This window comes from Panthera leo, chromosome A3, assembly GCF_018350215.1.
Source record: "Panthera leo isolate Ple1 chromosome A3, P.leo_Ple1_pat1.1, whole genome shotgun sequence".
Lineage (NCBI taxonomy): Eukaryota > Metazoa > Chordata > Mammalia > Carnivora > Felidae > Panthera > Panthera leo.
Window position 1 is genome coordinate 26,060,747 of NC_056681.1, and position 23,919 is coordinate 26,084,665.

Below are 23,919 nucleotides of genomic sequence, written 5' to 3' on the forward strand. Positions count from 1 at the left end.
AACCCAGTCAACGGGGAATTCTCACATTCCACCAGGGTTCCATCCAGGATCAGGCCAGGAGAGAAGCTTACCCAGCACCCGGGAGCGAAAGGAAAGGCAAGACCCTGAAAAGGTGCTGAGTGTGAGGAACAGATATAGGTTAAACGCCGGCTGCTTTCAGTGGCACAGTGACAGAGGCGGATCTTCCACTTAAGAGACTGGGGGTGTCCGGGGAACCAACCCTGGTAGCTGAGAACTCCACGGGGGACTCATCCACGTGGCTGCGGCCCTGCCGGCCTCGGGTGGAGCGTGGGGAGGGCCTGTGCCTCTCACGGCTGGAGGCATTGTTGTTATTTCGGGTTCGGACCTGGAAGCAAGAGAGGATAAGCAGGAGGCCTTTGGTGACTACAGGCATGGAGTTTCGGACTTGAGGGGTCGCCTCAAGTCCCCAGAAGTGAAGAGGTGGGTAAGCAGGGAAGGACTCTGGGCTGAAAGGATCTCCCCCAGAAACTCCCCTGTTACTGGGGGAAGGGGTAGGGTGCCAGCAGGGCTGCCGATGGTCCACAGCAGATCCCGCACTGCCCGTCAGAGGCAACTGGCACCTGCAGATTGAATGGAAAATAACATCCAGTTTACCCCAAACCAAACATTTTGTCCCCCCAAAGCATTAGAGTGACTGTTGTCTTCTTCTGGAAGGTAGTGGATCAAGCAGCTGGATGAGAAGCCCTTAGGCTCCTTTCTCAAAGTGGCATGAACTTGGGTGGTGCACTCCTGTATTCGAATCCTGCACGCAAGAATCAATGTTTAACCTTGGGTTAGTTACCGGATCCTTCTGTCCTCTGTAATGGGGATGACCTCCATCATATGCTAGGGGAGACTGTAAACTAGACCCGCCACGGTCCTCGAGCGTCAGCCTGTTCTCTAATGGGGTGGGAGGCCACTAGCAACGATCGCCTACCCGTTTCCACACCAGACACTAAGTCACAGACTCCGCTTACGGAAATGAGTCCCAGAGGGAATAGGCATTTGAGCCATTCACCTACAAACTAGCAGTCTCGGGCACTTGCAGCCAGGAGTGTCCGAAAAGAGCTGAAAACCTGAAACACTACCACGGGAGAGAAGACCTTCACTGACTATCCGTGAGCTTTGCTGTCTGTCATTCTCCACTTTCAAAACATGTATTCACCTCTCTCTCCAAAGTTCTCTCTGGAGGATGCAAGACCATTTTTTGGTTTTGCGTGTGTGTGTGTGTGTGTGTGTGTGTGTGTGTGTGTGTGTGTTTATGCAGGCCTGTGTCTGGTTGGAAGTGCCTGGGCTCAGAAGTGGGGGACTTACAGCTGGGCTTTCAGACCGAGTCCTGGTTTCACGGAAGAGTTTTGGCATCACTGGGGTGTCAGAGCCATCCCCGTCTTCCCCTTCGCCATCTCCATCACCCGTCAGATCCTTTATGAATGAAAGCATTATGAACTTTAAATGTTATCAAAAGGTGACAAAACCCCAAACGGTTTACGAATGAAAAGTCAATCATAGTGAAAACAATACTGGCCCAAGTTACCTGAAAATATTTTCAAAATATTTTGTTCCTATAAGACATTACAGTGGCTTACCCTGGGGATCACAAATTCAAGACATGATCAAAAAAGAAAACCCCTGGGGCACCTGGGTGGCTCGGACGGTTGAGTGTCTGACTTCAGCTCAGGTCATGATCTCACGGTCCGTGAGTTCAAGCCCCACGTCGGGCTCTGTGCTGACAGCTCAGAGCCTGGAGCTTGCTTCAGATTCTCCATCTCCCTCCCTCTCTCTGCCCCTCCCCCCTCTTCTCAAAAATAAATACACACTAAAAACACACACACACACACACACAAAACAGTGGAATCAGAAAATCTTAAGACACAGTATGAATGCAATCTGGATCTGCACCTTGGGGAGACTGATTTGGCTATGACTAACAGGGAGAGCTGGTCAATTTGCACAATTAAGTGGGAGAAATCAAAGGCTCAAAGGAGATGCGTCCTGATACAAGGACCAGGAAGAAATGGCACCAATGAACCAATGAAGAACCCCTAGAACATGTCCCATGCTGCACAGCAAAACCCAAAAACCTGTGCACTGGTAAGCAGCCTGAGTTTTGGATGTAATAGTAAGAACTTGATTTTTTCACTTCGCTTGCCCATTGAGGCCTTGAGTGAGTCCATTTCACTCTTTAAAACTGTAACAGTACTTTTCTTACAGCACAACAGGAATATAAAGAGAATCAAGCAACGCAGGCCTCACTCAAGGCCAGACTCAGAGGACATGCTAAGGCCAGAGGTTCCATTGCCACTCCTGCTGATGGTCCACCGGAGCTAAAACAGGTGTCCTGAGCATCCAGTCCCAAATATCCACACAGCTCTTATGCTCATCATCTGGGCATCCACTGGTTGCCCTCCAGCAGAACAGAAGCCGTGCGAATGTGAATTTACACTTGTCCGTAACTTTGTTCCCAATGCTGGACACCAGCTCTTTCAAAAAAGTAACCAAATTGGAAAAAAAAAAACCAAAACTCTACTATGATTAATAAGAACAAGAAAGGCATAAATGATGTCGGGAATAAAAAAAAAAAATTACGGGAAGACTCTAAGGTGGAAAAAAAATTGATCAAGTAGAAACCTTGACTTTGCAGCAGCCGTTAAAAGACATTGCAATGATTGTTAGAAGTCCCCTAAGGCAAGTTCTTTCCAACGTGAGGGGAAAAAAATCCTTGAGGCCACATAACCCTGAGATCAAAACCAGACACAAATATATTCCAAGAAATAAAAAAAAAATCACACATCCACTTTATTCATGAATAGATGTGAAAGGAAATCAGATTGAAAACACACCACAAACAAGTTGGGCTCATTCCAGGAATAAAAGGAGCGATTTTACTACATTAAAACTTTATCAATGTAATTGGATCCTCCGGACTGGGAAAATGAGAATTTCAGAAATATGCTGGGAAGCATTTAGTAAAAAAACTTTAAAATGGACTAAAATTAATGTTTATGATTAAAAAAAAAGACTTGGCATGTAGCAGAAAATGCCTTCATGCATGAGGTTGTTCAAAGCCCTCTGTGTGCTTAGCAGTTTTCAAATCCGTCACTCAACAAGTATTTACTGGATGCCACTCAAGGGAATTCCCGAATCCTGCACAAGGGACATGAGGACACATACCTGAGTATAACTTAGCAGACTGGAGACCTCCCTCTTGGACAGTCGTGAGCTTGATCTTCGGCCTGGAGAAAAGAACCGGTCTTGTCTTTTGTGGAAGGGCCAGCCTCCGGGCCAGGGGGCAGCCGTGTCTTCCCTCGCTGACCTGCTGTCCCCTGTAGTCTCCTCTCTGGGTTGGGGGCAGAGATCCCTCTAGACCCACTGGCATCCTCAGAGGGTTAACTGAGCCCCTCAGGATCTGATTTCCCTTCAATGTATTCATAAGGCAACAGGGCACAGGGCCAGGCACATAATAGGACCCAAAACAATGACTGAAGGTACTCAGCAGGAAAGGCATCAATTTCCTTCCAGAATTATGGCCACCAACTGCAAGTAATGAACAGTCCAGTGCCTGCCATATCGGCCACATTTCAAGTGCTCGCATGTGGCTAGGGGCTTAACTCTAGTGCACCACGCCAAAACAGAACACTTGCACCCTTGCAGAGTGTCCTATTGGACAGCACAGCTCTAGAGGATTTCAACAACAGGATGGGACAATACAGGCATTTCCAAACCAGCTGGGTCAGGAAATCTCAGTGGGGTGGATCCCAGGTGATGTGATCCAGAACTGTGGAGGGGAGGGGCAGGGAGGGCAGGATGGCAAAGGAAGCAAGCCTCAGATCCTCCCCCACATATGTGGCGAGTGTCTTCTTGCCACATAATCACCTGCAAGGGAAGAGGGGTCCCTCTGCAGAAGAGCCAAAGACCCCAGACTATGCTGCAAATTTCCCCCCATCGTGACTGGAAAAGGACAGGGGTCATCACCCCGGGGTTACCTCCTCAGAGTCCCAGCTGAGGGGAGAGGAGAAGGGGGGCAAGGGCTGTGGGCAGGGATGAGAAACGGGCTGGGCTCTGCCTCCATCCATTTCTCTTTCCTGGGAGATGTGGCGGGGCTTGTCAGAGACCAGAGCCTCTCCCCACAACCTGCCTCGAGCCTGCTCGGAGGCTCATGTCCCAGCTGCAGGGCCTGTCCCACCCCTCCTCCCCGCTAGCCCGGCCACCTCTGATCTCCGGGGTGCTGATAGCCTCCAGGATGGGGGGTGAGGGCGCATCCTTGGAGTCAGAAGACTGGTCGCTGCAGCCCCCGTTAGTGATGATGGAGTCTTCCCTCCCGCTGGCGTCCTCCTCTCTGTTGAGTTGTCTGGTGTCTCCCTTCATTGTTTCCTGCAGGAGGGCCAGAATAGGTAGGGTAGCAGGGAAACAAGGGCACAAGGGGGCAGCACACCCCAAACCTCCCACCAATGGCTCTACGTCCTCAGGCCAAGGGAGGCCCCTTGACATATTCTCCGGGTGATACTCCTACCCAAGGACCCCACCCAGGCTGCCCCCCCCCCACCCCGTAGCCTGCCCCCCTCACCAAACTCGGAGGCTCAGGACTTGGTTCCATGTGGCCAGGCGGCCCGAAGGCTCAGACACCAGCACCCAGGACAGAGGAGGGGGCTGGGCTGTGGTCTGAGGCTTAGGCTGTTCTGTGCAATTAGCCGGCCACTTCAAACAATGCCATTTAGGACCCGCCTGCCCGGGTCTGCCTGCAGCCAGCCTTGGTCCCCTCTGCCCCTGGCCCCCTCTCCCTGCCCAGCCTCCGCAGGGCCTCAGGAAGCCAGTGCATTATTTTCCCTCCTGACCCCTTTGTTTGCTCTCTCTCTTCCCCTCAATCTCCAGGTCCTCTTCCCACCCGCCCCCTCCTCCCCCACAGAACAGCTTCTCTCCTCTCCATGGCAGCACAAGCCCCGCCCCACCCCAACCTCAGGGGCCCATTGGTCTGCTGGCCTGTCGCTCACTCCCCTCCTCCCTCACCAGCTGGGGCTCAGAGTCCCAAGTTCCCAAGAAGGGAAAGGATGGAGGAGCACAGGCGAAGGACTGGGGCAGTTAACAAGGGGCATGCTCCCCATCTGCTCCAGCCTCACCCCACCTCTGGGCCTTTGTCTCCCCACTGCTGCCCGTCCTGGTAACTGCATCATCACCAGGCTATTTGGCTCAGACCAGCTCAGGCCAGGTCCTCGCTGAAGGTTTGAAGGGCTGTGCGACCTTCATCCTGGTCTTCAACAGATGTTGGCTGCAAGAGCGTGCACCTTTCATTTACGCCTATTAATGTGATTATGCGCCCATTTTATAGAAAAGGAAAACTGACACACAGACAGGATTAGTCTCCAAGGCCAAAAATCACACCTAAGAGGTAGGGCACCAAGGCAAAACTAGAACCTAGGTAGTAGATGAGGCCCCCAGACACCCATTCCTTACTTTCCCCCAAACTACTCCAGAGGTATTTGCCACCACACCCTATTGCTCTGGACTGAAAAGCTTCCTGAGCTCTTGGGAAAAGCTTCCTGAGCAAAAGGCTGCTCATCAGCACTGAGCACTCCCAACCCCTGTGCCCCATCTTGGGGACTCACCGCACCGTACTAGATGACGCACACTAGCCTCCCAGGGTACCTTCTAGAAACATCCTCTAGGCTACAGGGCGGTGGACTGCAATAGTGATGTGGCACCACATCCACCAGGGGGCGATGTGGGGAGCGGTCTGAATTGGCCTGCAGCGCCCCCAGGTGGATGGGCGGTGTGCCCTGGGGTCCCAAAGCCATCCTCTGCACCTGTCCATCCCCCAGGCCAGGGCATGGGGCAACTAGACCCCTGCTGTATTTCCCATAAGGCCCAGGGAGCAGCACCTCTGGAAATCACCTGGGAGCTGGTCAGAGCTGCAAAATCTCAGGCACTGGCCCTAGACCTACTAAGTCAAGACCAACATGTTCGAAAGACCCCTGGGTGATTATGTGCAAGTTAGAGAAGCATTGTTCTGGTTCTAAATGTACACTGATCCATAGCCACCCACGTGGTCCAGGGTGTACAGGGTCACACTTCTTGGTCTGTTTTCTCTTGATACATGTTAAGGAACCTCACCAGCCCCACGGAAACAGAGGAATGCCTGACCTGGTCTGATCAGCTGCTCCTCACCCCCATTCACTGCCAAGCCCTGACCCGGAAGAACAGGTTGGCTGACCTACGGCCAGTTCCTGTGAGGCCAAGCTGCCAAAATCCGAGGAAAACTGCTGGAGTGTAGTTCCAAGTAATAATTAATTCCCAGCGTCTTACCCTTGGCCAAGCCAGTGAACTAAATAACCTAGGTAGCCTGACACCAGGAGGGCGTCTGCGTCATGGGGTGTAAGACACTAAAGGGTACACAGAAGCTTGGGGAGCGGGGGAGGGCAGCGAGGCCTTCCAGTCAGAAGCTGGTAACAAGCAGGTCAGAGGCTGAAATTGAGGGCCATTGCTTCCCTCTCATCCAGGGCCCAAGATTCCCTCAGACGGCCCTTTACTGTGTCAGTCAGGAGGCTCCCTCCTAGATAGGCCCAGGTGGAGCCTGCAGCCAGGAGTGGACAATGATTAACTACCTCGGGCCTTCCCCCAGGGCCTCAGCAGCGCCAACCTGTCCCCCAGTCTACCAAGCAGACATGTGAGCAGAGCACCCTTCCCAAAGCCGCATGCCAACATTCAGGAAAAATCTCCTGCCCCTATAAACTAGGCACATGAGGACTGGAGGAAGGTTCAGGGAAGGACACCAACCAGCTAAGTGTCCTCAGCTACCTGGGCTAGCCCGGGAAAGCTGTTTTAAGTTTATTTTTGAGAGAAAGAGACAGAGCGTGAACAGGAGAGGGGCAGAGCGAGAGGGAGGCACAGAATCGGAACCGGGCGCCAGGCTCTGAGCTGTCAGCACAGAGCCGGACGCGGGACTCGAACTCACGAACCGTGAGTTCGTGACCTGAGCTGAAGTCAGAGGCTTAACTGACTTCACCCAGGCGCCCCAGCGGGGAAGCTATTTTAAAATACTTGCCCCCCCCCCAATGTATAATTCAATTATGTGAGTTGCATCACCCCGGGTGTGCATTGCCATGAACTTCCCTTGCTGTCTTACTGTCACAACACACACCGGCGTCCAGAACCTGCGCAGGCTGAAAGGTGCCCAGCTCAGTGCCTCTCCCTGACCAATTCTACACACCTGATGAATGAAGCGCGCCTCCAGGCATGTGCTACAGCTGCCTCCTCAGCCTGGAAGCCCTCCCCATCTCTCTCTACCACATACCTCCCTGTTGTTCAGACTCCAAAACCACATCGTGACAGTCGGGAAGGCTTCTCCCAATACTCCTGCTCCAAAAAGTAATAACCTGGCCCTCCTCACACAAATCCTCCCACCTAAAGATACAGTCATTTTCTTTCAGCGTTTACTACCCTATATGCAACACCCTCTTCGGTGCTCTAGCTGCATCAACTCATTTAATCCTTCAATGTGGTGCGTAGTATCCCTATTTTACAGATGGACAAACTGAGGCACAGATTAAGCAACAAAACACATGCTTGTTAAGCAACATAATACACACGTGACCAGTGTGACTTGTTAACGTGCTCAAGTCCAGGAAAAGTTAGAGAACACATAAACTTAACCACATGCTCTTGAGAACAGGAAGAAATTAGTACCAGAGACCGGCGTGTAACGAATGGTAGAGACAAATCACCGTCATCTCTTCCCACCACCTCTTGGATAATGTGGCCCCCAAGACAAGCCAAGTGCTTTACCTAGTGTGATCTTTCTAGCGCTGGAGGATAACCTGGCTGGGTTACCACCCTGAACGAGATGGCACCTTCCGGAGGGATTTTTCCAGAGTACTTGCTGTGCTAGCTGAACAACCGTGCCTTGCCACCCCACTGTTGTAACAGGGCCCAGGTCCCGACCGTAAAAGCTAAAGGTGGTACAAACCGCTCTCTCAGCCCCCACCAGATCCCGAGGCAGGTCTTGTTATCAACCTGCTTTGGACAGGCTCAGATGAATTAATTAAGTCACCCATCAAGGTGGCAATGCCAAGACTCATGCCTAGGCAGTCCAGGGCACGTGCCTGTAACTGCCGTGCCAAGACATGGCAGCCTGAGAATTCTAGTTAGGGACACTGCCTCACCCATCCCAGAGACTGTGGGGAACTTTAGGGCTGAGGGACAGGACCCACCGTGATGCGTGGTGAACTCTGACCCTTTCCCAGAAGCTGGGGTCCAGCACATGATTTGGGGGCGGGCAGCAGCACAGGGTGGGCTCACCCACAAGGTTCTCCCTGCAAGGCTCTGCCTCATTAGTGCAGGGTGCCTGTGTCCCAACTGAACCAGGTCAGACGTGTCCAAATGCAATGTGGCAGACAGAAGGGTGGGTGGCACCCCCAATTAGACTCAGGGAGGAGGCTCAGGGACTCGTCCCCCCACCGACCCAGCTATAAGGCTGAGGAGTGATGTCATTCACTTCCTCCAGGCTGGCACCAGGAGCAGTTACTTCACAGCATCTTGTAAATGTTAATTGCATTAATTAAGTGCACAATACAGGAAGGGGGTTGGATGGTGGACATGATGGAGAAGTAGGTAGAAGGCGGGGCCACTTGGGCATCCCTGCCCCACATGAGTCCCCCCAGGGGTTAGAGATCACGTGAAGTAAAAGGGAGGTTGAAAGATATTCCCATTCACCTTTTTAAGAAATTTCGTCTTCTCCACAGCCCCTGGGAGGGAAATCTAGACTCCTGTATCCTCCCCCTCAGCTGCCCGAGTCTTTCTTAGCTGCTTCCCTTGTCGGAGATAACAAAATAGTTGAGATGGAATAATTACTATGTATCTCACCGAAAAAAAGAGAGAGCTTACTCTTATGATGCCCCATTTTGCAGATGAGTAAACTGAAGCTCAGAGGTAACAGATGGGCAGATTCCTTGCCCAGGCTTGCACAGCAGCTAAGTGATAGAGATTTAGACTTGACTCAGGAGCCAGATCTTAAAGACATTTTAAAACCAATATGCTAAGTATAGTTACAAAAGTGAAACCTGGGTAGGGACACCTCACCCAGGTGAGCAGAGAGAAGGAGGGAAGTGGGAACAATAAGTACAACAGTAAGAGGCTGGAAACAGGCTGCCCACCTGGCTGGTGGCAGAGTATGAGGTCACAGAGTTCAAGGTCTTTACCTGACTTTTAGGAAATCTTTGCTAAATTCCAGAAATTACCAGATCCATGGAAAGCTGGAATGAAAAAGCCCTCAATGGCTTTCTCAAACCCCAGTTTTATCATTTGTGAAATGAGATGACCTCCCCTAACTCCCTGGGTGGTTGGTGCTAGGGACCCCCAACATAGAGGATGAAACCTTGAGAAGAACCCGGGGCTTACACATTTCCATGTGCCATCCTGCCAGACTTTCCAGCTCTGCCTCACAAAAGCATCCCTTCATTCTGGGGCATTCAGAAGGAATGTGGACAACTGCTCCATGCCTCTAGGCCATGGCTGCAAATGCCACTTTCATTGTACAGTAAAAACTGAACTTTGGTATATTGATCAGAATTATTAAAATAATTGATCCCAGCAGGAGTCAAATTAGACAAATGCAAAAAAAAAAAAATGGCTATAGGAACATGTTCCTTGCAGTACTGCTCATATTAGCAAAATACTCACAAACATCTAGATGTTCTTCAGTGGATGGGAATTATATACCAATACCCTTATAGATAATTCACAGAAAAAGAAAAAACTGGGGCTCCTGGTTGGCTCAGTCCGTGGAGTGTGTGACTTTTCAACTCAGGGTTGTGAGTTTGAGCCCCACTTTGGGTGTAGAAATTCCTTAAAAATAAAATCTTAAAATAAAGAGAGAAAACACAAGGAATATACAGAAAGATCTGCAAAGATAAGGCAACTTAAAGCGGAGTTTCGAGTCAAGCTTTTTACCCTATAAACAAACGCAGCCCTCTTCCCCTACAATTATTTGGGAAACCCTTGGAAGGGTGTGCAAATGTGGAGCGGAAACCAATGGTTAACTCTGACAATGATGGGTGGGAAGCAAAGGAGCAAAGGATTCTGGGAGCTGCAGTGCTCGCTCCTATAGTCATGTGTCCCTTAGCAAAGCCAGAGTGGAAGAGCCCACTGCCCTCTCCCCTAAGGGGTAAGTGAAGACCAAATTTCTATAAAGCCACCACCTTGGGTCTGTCCCTCACAGTAGTCTGCTCCTGCTGCCACACAGCCAATGCCTTAAATCTCAACTGTCCTCTTATGGAGGCAATGGGGATAGAGTGAGCCTTTGAGATGGCAAACTGACAATACCTAAAAATGCCAAATGTTCCATATCCTGTTACACAGGACTCTTCTGCTACAGATCAACCCAGCCCAAAGCTCTTACCAAGAGCTGAGTGCAAGCATGGTCACTGCTTTCCCGTTTATCATAGCAAAAGCTCCAAACAAATGACTGCCTAAATCCCATGCAGCCATAGTGGGGGATGGTAGTGAGAGGCAATGAATGAGGGAATGACGAGAAGATGAAACTTTGTCAAGTGACAGTCTGTGCAACACAGTCTCAGTTAATACGCTAGCATGTGCATTAAGCCATGTTCCTCCAGCATTTGTTCTCTAACTGTAGAAAGTCAGGTCTCCTGGGAGGGTAGTTTGTGAGTGAACTACCATATCCTCATGTTACTTTTACAGTCAGATACTGTCCAAGAAACATTTCTTTCTTTGAACATGGCCATTCAAGGGGCATCTGGATGGCTGAGTTGGTTACATGTCTGACTTCAGCTCAGGTCATCATCTTGCAGTTCATGAGTTCAAGCACCAAGTCAGGCTCTGTGCTGACAGCTCACAGCCTGGAGCCTGCTTCCGGTTCTCTCTCTCTCTCTCTCTCTCTCTCTCTCTCTCTCCCCCCCCCCTTCCCTGCTCGCACTGTCTCTGTCTCTCAAAAATAAACATTAAAAAAAAGAAGAAAAGAAAATGGCCATACAAGGGGCACCTGGGTGGCTCAGTAAGTTAAGCTTCTGGCTATTTCAGCTCAGGTCATGATCCTGGGGTCATAGAATCAAGCCCAGTATCGGGCTCCACACTGGGCAAAGAGCCAGCTTGGGATTCTCTCTCTCTCTCTCTGTCTCTCTCTCTCCCCCCATACCACCCCCGCACCACTACTCCTCTCCCTTGTTGTGCTCTCTCTCTCTCAAAAAAAACAAACTCTAATGAAATGGCCATTCAAGTTTAAACAATCTAAATTTACTTGTGTATGGTATGAGGTAGGGATCTCATTCTTCCCTATAAGGAAAGCCAAACACACGTAATGACAAGCATGTCCCAACTCCTCTTCTTTTATAAAGTTCCCCCCATGTATGTAGGATGTTTCTGGACTGACTTTTCCCTTTGGCATTTATCCCTTGCCACCCCTTTTAATCATCATAGCTTTACTAATAAGCGCTCCTATGCTAGGGCAAGCCTGCCAACCTTACCGAAAATTTTTGCCAGTTTTCTCCCTAAAGGTCTTGCACATCCCTTAGTTTACATTTTCTTATTTCTGGTTCCCTCTTCTAGTTAGTCCCCAGGGGATTTTTCTAGGGAGCTTAGCTCTGCACACAAATAAATTTACACAGCATTTCTAGTTGATTCAACATGGGAGGACTTACAGATTACTGCTACCATAAGCAGGAAGACCTAATATTTATATGTGTGTGTGTTGTGTGTATGTATGTATGTATGTATGTATTCATTCTTTTAGTATATTTTTTAAGACAAAATTTTGGGAGCACCTGGCTGGCTCAGTCAGAAGAGTATGTGCCTCCTGATTTCAGGGTTGTGAATTTGAGCCCCATTTTTGGTGTAGAGATGACTTAAAGATGGTCAAAAGGTACAAATAAATCCCTGGGAAGTAATATACAGCACGGCAACTAAAATATTATATTGTATGTTTGAAAGTTGCTAAGACAGCAAACCTTAAAAGTTCTCTGCACAAGAAAAAAAGTATAGGGGCGCCTGGGTGGCTCAGTTAAGCCTCCCACTTCAGCTCGGGTCATGATCTCGTGGTTCACTAGTTCAAGCCCCCATAGGCCTCTGTGCTGACACTCGGAGCCTGGAGCCTGCTTCAGATTCTGTGTCTCCCTCACTCTCAGCCCCTCCCCCACTCCCGCTCTGCCTCTCTCTCTCAAAAATAAACATTAAAAGAAATTTTACGGGTGCCTGGGTGGCTCAGTCAGTTGAGCAACTGACCTCAGCTCAAGTTATCATCGCAGGGTTCATGAGCTCAAGCCCCGTGTCCAGCTCTGTGCTCTCAGCTCAGAGCTAGCTTTGGATCCTCTGTCTCCCTCTCTGCCCCTCCTGTGCAGGCACTGCTTGCTCTCTGGCAAAAATAAACATTAAAAAAAAAAAAAAAAGGGGGGGGGTGCCTGGGTGGCTCAGTCGGTTGAGCGGCCGACTTCGGCTCAGGTCATGATCTTGAGGTCCGTGAGTTCAAGCCCCGCGTCGGGCTCTGTGCTGACAGCTCAGAGCCTGGAGCCTGTTTCAGATTCTGTGTCTCCCTCTCTCTGACCCTCCCTCGTTCATGCTCTGTCTCTCTCTGTCTCAAAAATAAATAAACGTTAAAAAAAAATTTAAAAAAAAAAAAGCCTACGTCCCACATAAACCACTTTTTTCAAAAACTAGCTACAATTACCTGGTATGGGCAAAGGTCTGCCAGTCTCAACAGTGGTGAAGCAGGCCTGCAGGCAAAGAGCGGGCTCTAGCGGGCACTCCTGGGTATCTTAACCTGACACATCTGTGCATCCTGCCAGTTCTGTGGGTCCAAGCCAGGTGGGGACAAAGGTCTCAAAGAAATGCAAGAGCATTGCCATGCACATTCTACTCCCTGCTAGCTGTGTGGCCTTAGGTAATGGTGACAATCAAGCTTAATATTGAGCAATCACTCTGTCCGGCGCTTACACAGAACTTCCCAAGACAGAGCAGCACGCTGGCAAAGGCCACTCTCCTACAAGCGTCAGACAGGAACTCCCCCGGGCTTCAGGAGCCATGCTCGGCACTGAGAAGCACAGGCAGACATCGGCCAACAGCCCATCCTCACGGAGCCCACAGCTGGTTCAGGAGAGGGTGGTAGGACAAAGCCAGGTGGTGGAGGACACAATAACAAGGCTGGTTCACCCCAAAATCTACACTGCTCTCAATATAATTAAGACCCTTTTACAAGAGCACAACAGGACAGATTTTGCCCACACCTCTATGCAGATTTGCTCAGAGTTTTCCAAACCCTTCCACCCAGTGTCGCACACTGCCTCTTGCATAACCCAGAACGACCCAGAAGATCTTTGTCACAGCACCTGCCTGTTCAGGCTTCTAGCCTAGTTAATACTCTGTTTCTCACCACATCCCGGGTGAGCCAGCTTCCTTCTGCTTCTTTCTGCTCCTCTCTCCTCTAGATTCTAGTGCTGCAGCCACAAAGCTCAGGCAAAGCAATGCTTCAGTCAAGCTGTACAGCGCACATTCACGGAGCCAGGGGCCCAGCACTGTGCTGGCTGCTGGGAACACCAACTGACCGAGAAAGCATCGTCCCTTCTCCTAGAGCTGGAAGCCTGGGTTCCAGCCCCAGCTGGGGCCCAAGTGTGTCCACTTCCAACAGCAAACAAATGCTGCTTAGGAATAGACCCAATTAGCCTCAGAAGATGGGACTTCAGGGTGGATGGTAAAGAAATATTTTGGTATCCCCCTGGGTCAGCCTGTTCTGTAGGCCATGCTCCTCCTCCAGCCAGAGGCTTACACAGGATCCCTGAGACTGAGAGCCACATTCTCTGCAGCCAGGCCTGTGCCTCTCAGGCAGGACACTAGGAGATCCCTCTCCTCTGGTGACAGACCCAAGGGCAGAGAACATCGTTCCTATTTGGGGAGACCCATAGGGATGTGCAGGTCATTGTCCCACAGAGAAATAAATGCTCCGGTTCAAGTCTCAGATGACTTTCGTCCTTCTCAATCATGAAGATCAAGCTCAAAACTTAAATATTAAAAATGAAAACTGTAGGGGCACCTGGGTGGCTCAGTCGGTTGAGCACCTGGCTTCTGCTCAGGTCATGATCTTGCGTTTCTGGAGTTCAAGCCCCACACTGGGCTCGCTGCTGTCAGCAGAGTCCGCTTCAGATCCTCTGTCTCCCTCTCTCTCGGCCTCTTCCCCGCCTGCACTCTCACAAAGGAGAAAAGAGGAGAGGAGAGGAGAGAAGAGAAAAGGGGTGCCTGGGTGGCTCAGTGGGTTAAGTGTCCGACTTCTGCTCAGGTCATGATCTTGTAGTGAGTTGGAGTCCCGGGTCGGGCTCTGTGCTGACAGCTCAGATCCTAGAGCCTACTTTGGATTCTGTGTCTCCCTCTCTCTGTCCCTCCCCTGCTTGCTCTGTCTCTGCCTCTCTCTCAAAAATAATAAACATTAAAAAAAAAAGCCTTTAAAAAAAAAGAAGAGAAAAAGTAAACAGAAAAAACCCTCAGAAATAAATATTGGAAGGAGCACTAAACAGAAAACAATACTCTCAAGGAGATAAAAGATGGATGAGGACTCCATTACACATGGAATTTCTGGGACAAGAACACTTCAAAACAAAAGACAAAAGTTAAAATATTAGGGGTTGGAAGCTGAGGACCATCTCCCAAAAAGCAGAACATAAGAACAAATGGTCAAAGAAAATTCCACCAGGCCAGGAGACGTAAGAGTTATAGAATAAGAGGAGAAAAAAACTAGGGAGGTGATGATCCAAGAAATGTATTCTCTCAACCTTAGGAGCCCCCAGCCACCTTGGGCCTCTTCCCATCCCACACCTGCTCAGTATCCACCTGCCCCCAAAAGGAAATGTATTGGTTAAGAACCTTTATCCACTGACAACTGTTTACTCTCCCACCCATCAATTCTCGGTCATTTTTGAAAGTGCATTTCTAAATCTCCTGTAGTCTTTCTATGGCTACCGCTCTTCACACATTTCAAAGGCTATAAAAAGACAATTTTCTGGAAAAGTGGAGTTTGATCCCTGAGTCACAGAACTAAAGCAGACAGAGAGAAGGTAGAGGGCACACAGGGGTTTGAGTTAGGGCAGAGCCCACAGACCACAGTTTTAATGAATGAAATCTCTGTGGGTGAAGTGACAGGCAACTTTGATCGGGCAAGCTAATAATAAACACAAAATTAAAAAAAAAAAAAAACAAACAGAAGCCAATGGTGGCAGATTCCAGAGACTCTGCTCCCCCTGATCCCCAAAACTATTCTCCATCTGCTTGCAAAGGCCAGCCCCAACGGTGACCACAGTGCCCTCTAAGGCCTTCACCAATTGAGCCACCTTTCCTGCCAGTCTGTACTCCTTGGATCCAGGTCCCTTAGAAAGGCCTCCTGGTCCTATCTACATAGAAATGGAGGCCCCCAAATAAAAGCAAAACGTTGATTACCTTGGCATTGTGAAAGTACAGGTGATGACTAGTTTCTTCTTGGCATCTGAAGATGGTAAATTTGATTTTCACTTGTATGAAGCATTTTTTGAAGTACTTCCATTCCCTACACAAAACAGGTCCTCCTAAATCTTTGCTTATTCCCTGGAAGAAAACTGAGGAGACTGTGCGAACTGGGACTGTGTTTCCCTCCTAGAGTAAAGAATAACCACTTGCCAATATTTGAGTGTTTACTACATAACATGCATTTTTTCAAGTTTATTTTTTAAGTAGTCTCTACACCCAACATGGGCCTTAAACTCACAAACCGGGATTAAGAGCCGCATGTTCTTCCAATTGAGCCATCCGGGGGCCCCCATAACATGCAACATTTACTCAATTTAAGCTATAGCAACTCAACAGACTTAAACATCCCCTGCAATTAGCCAACCATTCTTGGACTATTTTACAGATGGAGAAATTGAGGCTCAAGCCAGTGACTTATAAATGGAGTGAACAGGTATATAAATCCAGACTTGATTCTAATGCCCAGGCCCCTTTATTGCCTCAGACTAATAATATGACCCAATGGATGACAGGCTTTTTTACAATACAGTTGACCCTGAAAAATGTGGGCTTGAACTAAAGGTGTCATATATGCTGATTTTTTTCAAGAAATATATTGAAAAAAAGTTTGGAAATGTACAACAATTTGAAAAAAAAAAAGATTTAACTGCATAACCTAGCAATACTAGGGAAAAAATTAAATTTTTTACATTTATTTATTTTAAGAGACAGAAAGGACCAGTGGGGGAGGGGCAGAGGGGGGGACAGAGGATCCAGAGCAGGCTCTGTGCCACAGCAGATGGTGACCTGAGCCGAAGTCTAACACTTAAGCAACTGAGCCACCTGAAAAAACTTAAGTTAGGTATTATTGGAAGAATAAATTATACAATACATGTAACATACAAAGTATGTGTCAATAGACTGTTTATGTTCTCAGTAAGGTTTCCCATCAACAGTAGGCGATTAAGTTTTGGAGGAGTCAAGTTATACATGGATTTTCCAGTGCATGGAGGCAGAGGGGTCAGTGCCCATAACCCCTGGTCCCATCAGCTACAAAAGGGATCTGATGAGATCAGCCCCCACAAAAAGTTAGACAAATCAGCCCCTCACTTTGCAAAGATAAGAATGGTCTGAAAATGCAATGAGGAATTCTGCACTTCTCTGATCCCGCAACCTGAATTCACAATTAAAAAATAACTCACAAGAACGGGCCAGAGCTGAGGCCCTGTACCTATCAAGTGCTGGAGGAAGGTGGGGGGCATTTGTCATGATATAGGACCCAGGAGGAGTTAGAGATTTAAAATGGACTAGCCCAGGGTGGCTCAGTCAGTTAAGCGTCCCACTTGGGCTCAGGTCATGATCTCAAAGTTGATGGGTTCGAGGCCCTGCATTGGGCTCTACATTAACAGTGCAGAGCCTGCTTTGGATCTTCTGTCTCCCTATTTCTGCCCCTCCCCAGCTCTCACTTTCTCTCAAAAATAAAATTAAAACCATAAAAATAAAATAAAATAAAATAAAATAAAATAAAATAAAATAAAATAAAATAAAATAATAAAATGCACCACCTCAGATGAAATTGGAAAAGGTGTCTGAGCAAGATGGCTTGCATGAGAGCTGGTCTGAGACAAAGGAATCACAAGGTAAGTTTTCCAGGAAAAACTTTCCCAAATCGGAAACGGGTCCCTGGGGCTGCAATGAGGGGTGACAGGCACCGTTGGGTCGCAGGCCCCACGTGGCTGAAGGAAGGAAAGGAAGGCAAGGTACTTCCCCCAGCCCTACCTCCCTTGCTCCTCCCTTTCACCCCCTGCAGCTCCCAGATACTCTCCTCCCCTCCTAGGGTTTGAAGGAGGGGCAGGTAATGCCTATGCTTTAGGCGCATGATGCAGCCAGGCCCAACCCCTTTGTCTTGGCCCTCTTTACCCCAAGGAGGAAAGGTAAAGGATCTCTCTTAGCTCTGCAATTATGCCTCCAAGGTAGGCCTCAAACTTTTGGGGGACGGATGGTAAAAGCGGCCCCAACCCGTCAAAAACCCTGGCTCCTTTCAAAAAGTAACAAAGGCGTTCCTTCCTGCCAACTCCCAACAGGAGTTGGAAAAGCTTTGGAAGGATTTGGAAAAGCTTTCCTAACTGAAAGGAATAGGGTACCTTGGTGGAATACAGGATAGGTAGGGCCAGCAGAGGTCCCTCCCTTCATCCCCATTTCTCATTAGTGGCTGCCCTACGAAGAGGGGCTATTGGTTAACTATTTCAGATGTCAACATTCATCACCCGCTATGCCAAGCACTATCCCATCGAGCCCTTTCCCCAAGCCCAGTGTGGAAGGAGCTATTGACACCCATCAGACATCTAAGGAACACAGAGGGTTAAATGTCAAATCATGCATAAAACTGGTTTCATTCTTACACAACCTAGGGTTATTAGTAACACTGTTCCTATTTCACAGATGTAATAACTAAGGCACAGAGGGAAATGGAGTTGCTGGGACAGATTTAAATGCATGCCAAAGACTTTCGTGTGCCGCTAAAGAGGGCAGCCAGCTTACCCCACATGCTAGCTAAGGATGCCAACAGTGGCAGACTTTTATTGAGTAACTACTGTATACCAGCCCTATAAAATAGGTATCATCAATTCAACCCTGGAAAAATAGAGGCAGTCTTGGAATCCAATGGTGGGGGCGCAAGAAGCCAGAGCAGGTGTTGGGGAGGAGGGCAGGGGTAGGTCGGTGTCCTGAGACCTCCACCTGAGAGCAGCAGAAGGGTTACCCCTCCTCGGGAAAATTTCCGCCAGTCTAAACCCACAGCATCCAGAAATCAGGAAACGGTCCAAATTCACTGTCCGTAATTCTCATTAATGCATGCACTCTCTCAGCTGGGGGCGGGGGTAGGGCGTGGGGAGGGGGGGCGTTGGGGAGGGGGGAGGCGCGAGGGAAGTGGGGAGATGGGGAAACACAGGAGCCCAGTCTCTCAGGCCAGAGGATAAGGGGAAAGGGCAGACTGGAGGCACAGGCCTGGGGCTGGGCCCAGAAGGGCTGCCCTTCTTTGCCACAGGTGAGTAAATCCAGCAGGAAAGCCCGAGCCCAAGAGCGGCTCCCTGTTGCTAACTTGGTAAGTCCACCCCGCAGTCTTTCCTGGTTTCCACTTTCTCTCCTACCAAGTGGGACTCAACACCTACTCTCCCTCGTCGAACAATCACACTAGCAGGGAAGCCGGTATCCGGGAGGTGCTAAAGGTTTTGAGACCTCGGTTTGCGGAGTTTGGGAAGTGGGACCGGCTTCATCCCGGAAGAGGGGAAAAATGGAAAGTGAGCCCCCAGGGCAGGCAGCGTGGCCGGGGCAGGGTGGCGCCGCCCCAGCCGGGCTCCTCCCCGGCCAGGTGTGCAAAGGGGAGAGGGCAGCCCCTCCCGAGGACGTCCCGGCAGTCCCGCTGTGCCTCGCCCCGGTGGCTCATCTAGAGAGGACCTCGGGAGGCCACCCCCCTGGTGCACACCCTGGCCCACCTGCTCGCCCGCACCCACACCCATTACTTTTCTTCCATCCCTGCGAGGGGGTTAAACGGGTTTCGCCCGAAACCCTCTAGTCCAAGTCTTAAGGGACGGACGCCCACCTTCCTGGCTGAACTCTCTCCTCTTTCCCCCACCCCTAATGAGGCTCCCTCTGAAGCCGAGGCCAGGTAAGGACTCCCCCTCCTGATGACCAAGACCTCTTCTTGCTCCACTTTTCTCCGGAGGAACACGTCCTCCCTTCCAGTCTAGACCCCAGGAAGGCCACCCCATCTTCCCTCCCTGAAGACAAACCTCTCTCCCCGGGGTCTTGGGACTACAGCAAGATTATCCCTGCAAGACATAGCACCCCCCGCCCTATTTTTCCTTCTTGTTCCAGGTGGTCCAGTGGTCCTCTCCTCCCCTACCAAGCCGGGTCTCTAAACGGATGGGAGCCGCTCCCCCGGACGTCCCGGAGAGAGGGTCCCTCCTGCCAGTCCCGGGACCCCTCTGTTGTCTCTTCCCTCCCCCCACCCCAGCCCCCGGAGCCCCCGGACTGGCGAGCCTCCCCCGGACCACGGGGCGCTCACCTGCCGAGAGCCTGGCTCGGGCGCCGCTCCGCGGTCGAACCGCGGGTCGGGACAGGCTGGCGGGAGGCCGGCGGGCGGCCGCGCAGGGCGCTCGGCTCGCGAATCTCCGGCGCCGATCACCGAGCTACGTTTACTTGGGCCACTTAACCCCCGCGCTGCCGGCCGGGCGCGGCGGCCGCCCGCTCGCCGGCCTGCCAGTGGGCCGGTGGCGTCCGTCGGGGGGCGCTAGGGGCGTCCACGCGGGCCGGGTCCGCGGGGCTGGGGGGCGGCTGCGGCGCGGAGGCAGCGCAGGCCGGACCAGGCAGCTGGAGTGGGTGGGGAGGGGGCGGTGCCGAGGCCCCTTGTAACCCTGGCCCGGCGCTCGCCCCGCCCCCGCCCGGGGGCGCCCCCGCCGCAGCCACTCAGAGCGGGCCCCGGGCGCGAGCGGGGGGAGCCGGGGGTGGGGACGAGGGAAATTTGAAATCACTCCGGAGCCTCCCCTCCGCCCCTCCTCCACAGGCACCGCCTCCTGTTCCCCCCCACCTTACCCCCGGCCTGTTAAATTACCCACCCCTCGAACCGGCCCTGATGGGGAGCTCGCAGGCATCCCCCCAACTCCGGGGCTCCACCGGGGACCCTGCTTCCCCGCCCCCCCCCCCTCCCACCCCAAGCTGGCACGCGCCGGTCTGGATGCAGGGCCCAGAGAGGGAAGCGCCCCCACTGGAGTCACACAGCAGTTGAGTCTTCCCTCTACCCCCACCTCAGCCCCAATGCTACCAGGGCGCTGCCTTGCCCCCGCCAGTCAGTCACCCCCTCTGGACCCTCGGACCAGTCCTTCCTTCCTTCCTCCCACCCTGCTGGGCCTTTGTCAGCCATCTTGAGGGGAGGGGAGGGGAGGGGAGAGGAGAGCAGACAGGGAAGGCAGGCAGGTCCTTGGCTGCTTGGGTTCTCTGGTCCCGCAGGCCTCACCAGCAGAAGGAGAAGCCCCACTCTGTTAGGTTTTACCACTGCCTCTGCCCTTAAAGGGCGTTGAACTTTTGGAAAACAGCTCTCTTACTAACATTTATCGCACCCTGGTGTTTATATTCATATATTTATTTGTCTGCTTATTGTGCGTGTCTCTCCACACTTTAGACTGTGAGGGCAGGATGGATCTCCGGGTATCTTAGCACACAGTAGATGCTTAATAAATATGTATTGAATGAATGAGTGAAAGAACAAATGGATGATAACATGATGGCCTGCAAGGCCCTATAGGAGCTGGCTCCTGCCTGCCTTTCCCTGCATCTCCTATCCTCCTCACCCACCCCCACCACCCCCTTTAGGCAGCCTTCTCACCACTCTGCTCTGAGACGCATAGAGCATGTTCCTGGACATTCCTTGTCCAGAGATCTCTACATGGCCAGTCTTTCACCCTTCTGTTCTCTGCCAAAAGGTCATCTTCTAGAGAGACCTTCCCACTCTGCCACCGATCACCCCACATAACAGTCTCCCCTCTCCATCCCTCCTATTTCATTCCCTAGATAGCACTCTGAGCTCTTTCACATTGTTTTGCCAACTTCCTTGTTTACATCTTTCTTTTTCTTGTTTTTTTTCTTGTGACACAGGGACTATAGACTATCCTCCATGAGGGCAGAAACCACATCTATCTTGCTCCAAGCTGGATGTCTAGTGCCCACAGGAGGCGTTCAGTGCAAGTTTGTTGAATGAATGAATGAACACAGGTTTCCAGCCTCCAGGGCTCCAGATCTCTGAGTAAAACCACAGCTTTCTCCCTTCATCTCTTACCAGGCCTTTGCAAATTACTACATGGCAAACTCCGTAGAAGCTACAAACATTTCTAAACCTATTGGATCTTGTTCTACCTAGGAACCTGGATGGAGGTTGAGGAAATATGAAAGTGAAATGGGAGAGCCTCCCGTGAAGGAGCAGCAAGATCTTCTTGGCCTCTGGCACAAACATCCAAAATTGGCTTCCAGTCAGTTGGTGTAGGAAGAATGGGATCTCTCAAAGGACCTGGGGCTTGGCCCCCATCTGAGGTATGCCGTTAGTGGAAAGAAATATATAAGCTGCTGGGCTTTTGGGGAGGGCTGGTGGGCCCATTTTCTGATCCATAAACCAAGATCTGCCACATGGAAAAAGATGTCTGTACCACCAGGAGTGCCTGGGAGGCCTAGGTGAGATGCCAAAGGGGTGGTTTTCCGGAACATGCAGACATCTCTGGCAAAAGCAGACCACCTAACTTCAGAAAAAAAGTAGAGGATCCGAATGGCAAGTGTTGAGTCCTATCTTCTGGAAAGGAAGGAATGCCAGAATGGGCAAAAGAAAAAGGGCAGGACGTCTCCCTAGGGCACAGCACTTTATAATTTGCAAAGTTCATTGGTCATAGTCACCACCTCATTTGAACTTCACAGCCACTCCATGAGGAGTCAGGGCAAGGAGAATCAGGCACCCCATTCCAGATGAGGGGTCTGAGGCCCAGAGAAGAGATGGACTTGTGCAGCCTGACCTTGACTGAGCACCTGCTATGTGGCAGGTGGCTGGCTAGGAATTGAGACAAGAAAGCCCATAGCTTACCTGCTGGGTAGAGAGTATCAGAAAATGAACACATATAAGGAAATAAGAGAATAAGATCAATCTGGGAAGAAGATAAAATGGAGACAAGACTGATGTAGCCAGGGGAAGACCTAGGTCAGGATCCAGCTTGTGGATAGCATGTGGTAGGGACAAGCAGGACACCAGTGTGGCCAGAGCTGAGGGAGTGAGGAGGGGAGAAATAATAGGGGGCCAGGTCTCATGGGACCTAGTAAGCCATGGCAGGGAATTTGGATGTCACCATTTGAGCCACGATCTGACTCAGATGTTTAAAACACATCCAGGTGGGGAGATGGACAGGGAAGGGACCTGGTCTGGAAAACTGAGGATGGTGGCCTGGACCACGGTGGGAGCAGAGGAGGTGGAGAGAAGGGACTGAATTTGGGATAGATTGTGGGGATTGGGGCAAGTAGTGCTGATGGCTCCAGGGGGCAGAGGAAAGGATGGCTTCACGGAGGGCCCCTAGAATTTTAGCCTGAGCACCTGGGTGAAGGGTGGTGCATTTACCTAAAGGAGGAAGGTTTACATAATGTGGATTTGAAAGGGAGCTCAGCAAGTCTGCCTTGGCCTTGGCTGCACGAATGTGGAGTCACACTGTGGTCTGGGCTGCCACCCAGGTCCCCTGACTGTGTCCAGTGCTCCTCTCACTGTCTGAGTGGTAGGGCATGCCATCTACATCTCCCAGGCCACACCCCTCCTCCAGGGTGGTGGACCCCTTCTCAGAAGGATGGACCCACGTGTCCTAGAAAGGGATTTTTCATCACACACTGTGGTTTGAATCCCACCTCCAAAGTTGCCTGAATCTGATAAATCACCTGGTCTCTCTGAGCCTCGGTTTCCACAGCACAGCCAGAGAGAGAAAATACTTCATTGGCACAGGGAGCATTAAATGACCTTAAATGAAAACATTGATGCTGGATTACCCAGTTGGGCAGACAAGGCTCCAGGCCCCAAAGAAATATTTTTATGAAAGATTTTTCTTTCTTCCCCCAGACTCCCCAAGATTTTGCTTTTTGATGTTTAAAAAACCATGTAGCTAGGGTACCTGGCTGGCTCAGTCGGTGGAGCATTTGAATCTTAATCTCTGGTTGTGGGTTCGAGCCCCACATTAGGTATAGAGATTACTTAAGAATAAAATCTCTAAGGGGCTCCTGGGTGGCTCAGTTGGTTAAGCAACAGACTCTTGATTTCAGCTCAGGTCATGATCTCACGGTTTGAGCCTTACGAGGGCTGCACGCTGACAGGATCAGCACAGAGCCTGTTTTGGATTCTCTCTCTCCCTCCCTCTCTCTGCCCCTCCCCTGCTCACTTGCTCTCTCTCTGTCTCAAAATAAATACATAAACTTTAAAAAAATATCTTTAAAAATAGGGGTGCCTGTGTGGGTCAGTCGGTTAAGTGTCTGACTTCAGCTCAGGTCATGATCTCACGGTTCGTGGGTTCGAGCCCCGTGACAGGCTCTGTGCTGACAGCTCAGAGCCTGGAGCCTGTTTCAGATTTTGTGTCTCCCTCTCTCCCTGCCCTTCCCCCACTCACGCTCTGTCTCTCTCTGTCTCAAAAATAAACATTTAAAAAAATTTTAATCTTTAAAAATAGTAATAAGAATAAAAAAATAAAATCTTTAAAAATAAATAGTAAGTAAAAATAAAAATTTATCTAAGCAGATCACAATTATACTCACGATGGTAATCAATGTTTATAAGGAAACAACAAAAATTCTGTGATTAAAGGTCATTTGTTTCGTCATCTGAAAAAACACATAGATAAGGGAATGTCCTTGCTCTTAGGAAATAAACACTAAAGTATTTAGAGGTAA

At 50.4% G+C, this 23,919-nt stretch overlaps 1 protein-coding gene across 11 annotated transcripts in view; it reads right to left on the minus strand.

Moving 5' to 3' along the window:
- Window positions 1-19,606, minus strand: part of DNMT3B (DNA methyltransferase 3 beta) — a 42,001-nt gene extending 22,395 nt beyond the window's left edge. For 5 of the 11 annotated variants that reach the window (XM_042931267.1, XM_042931265.1, XM_042931260.1 and 2 more), the window contains exons 1-5: window positions 4,565-4,874; window positions 4,209-4,371; window positions 3,172-3,233; window positions 1,315-1,422; window positions 221-346 (exon numbers count right to left, since the gene is read on the minus strand). In XM_042931267.1, the coding sequence (XP_042787201.1) occupies window positions 221-346; window positions 1,315-1,422; window positions 3,172-3,233; window positions 4,209-4,371; window positions 4,565-4,594 (489 nt within the window). In that variant the 5' untranslated portion in view covers window positions 4,595-4,874. Of the gene's footprint in view, window positions 1-220; window positions 347-1,314; window positions 1,423-3,171; window positions 3,234-4,208; window positions 4,372-4,564; window positions 4,875-14,026; window positions 14,063-15,420; window positions 15,613-19,531 lie in introns of those variants that run through there. The other 6 variants (XM_042931269.1, XM_042931266.1, XM_042931261.1 and 3 more) reach the window with 5 other exon arrangements.
- Window positions 19,607-23,919: the final 4,313 nt, after the last annotated feature.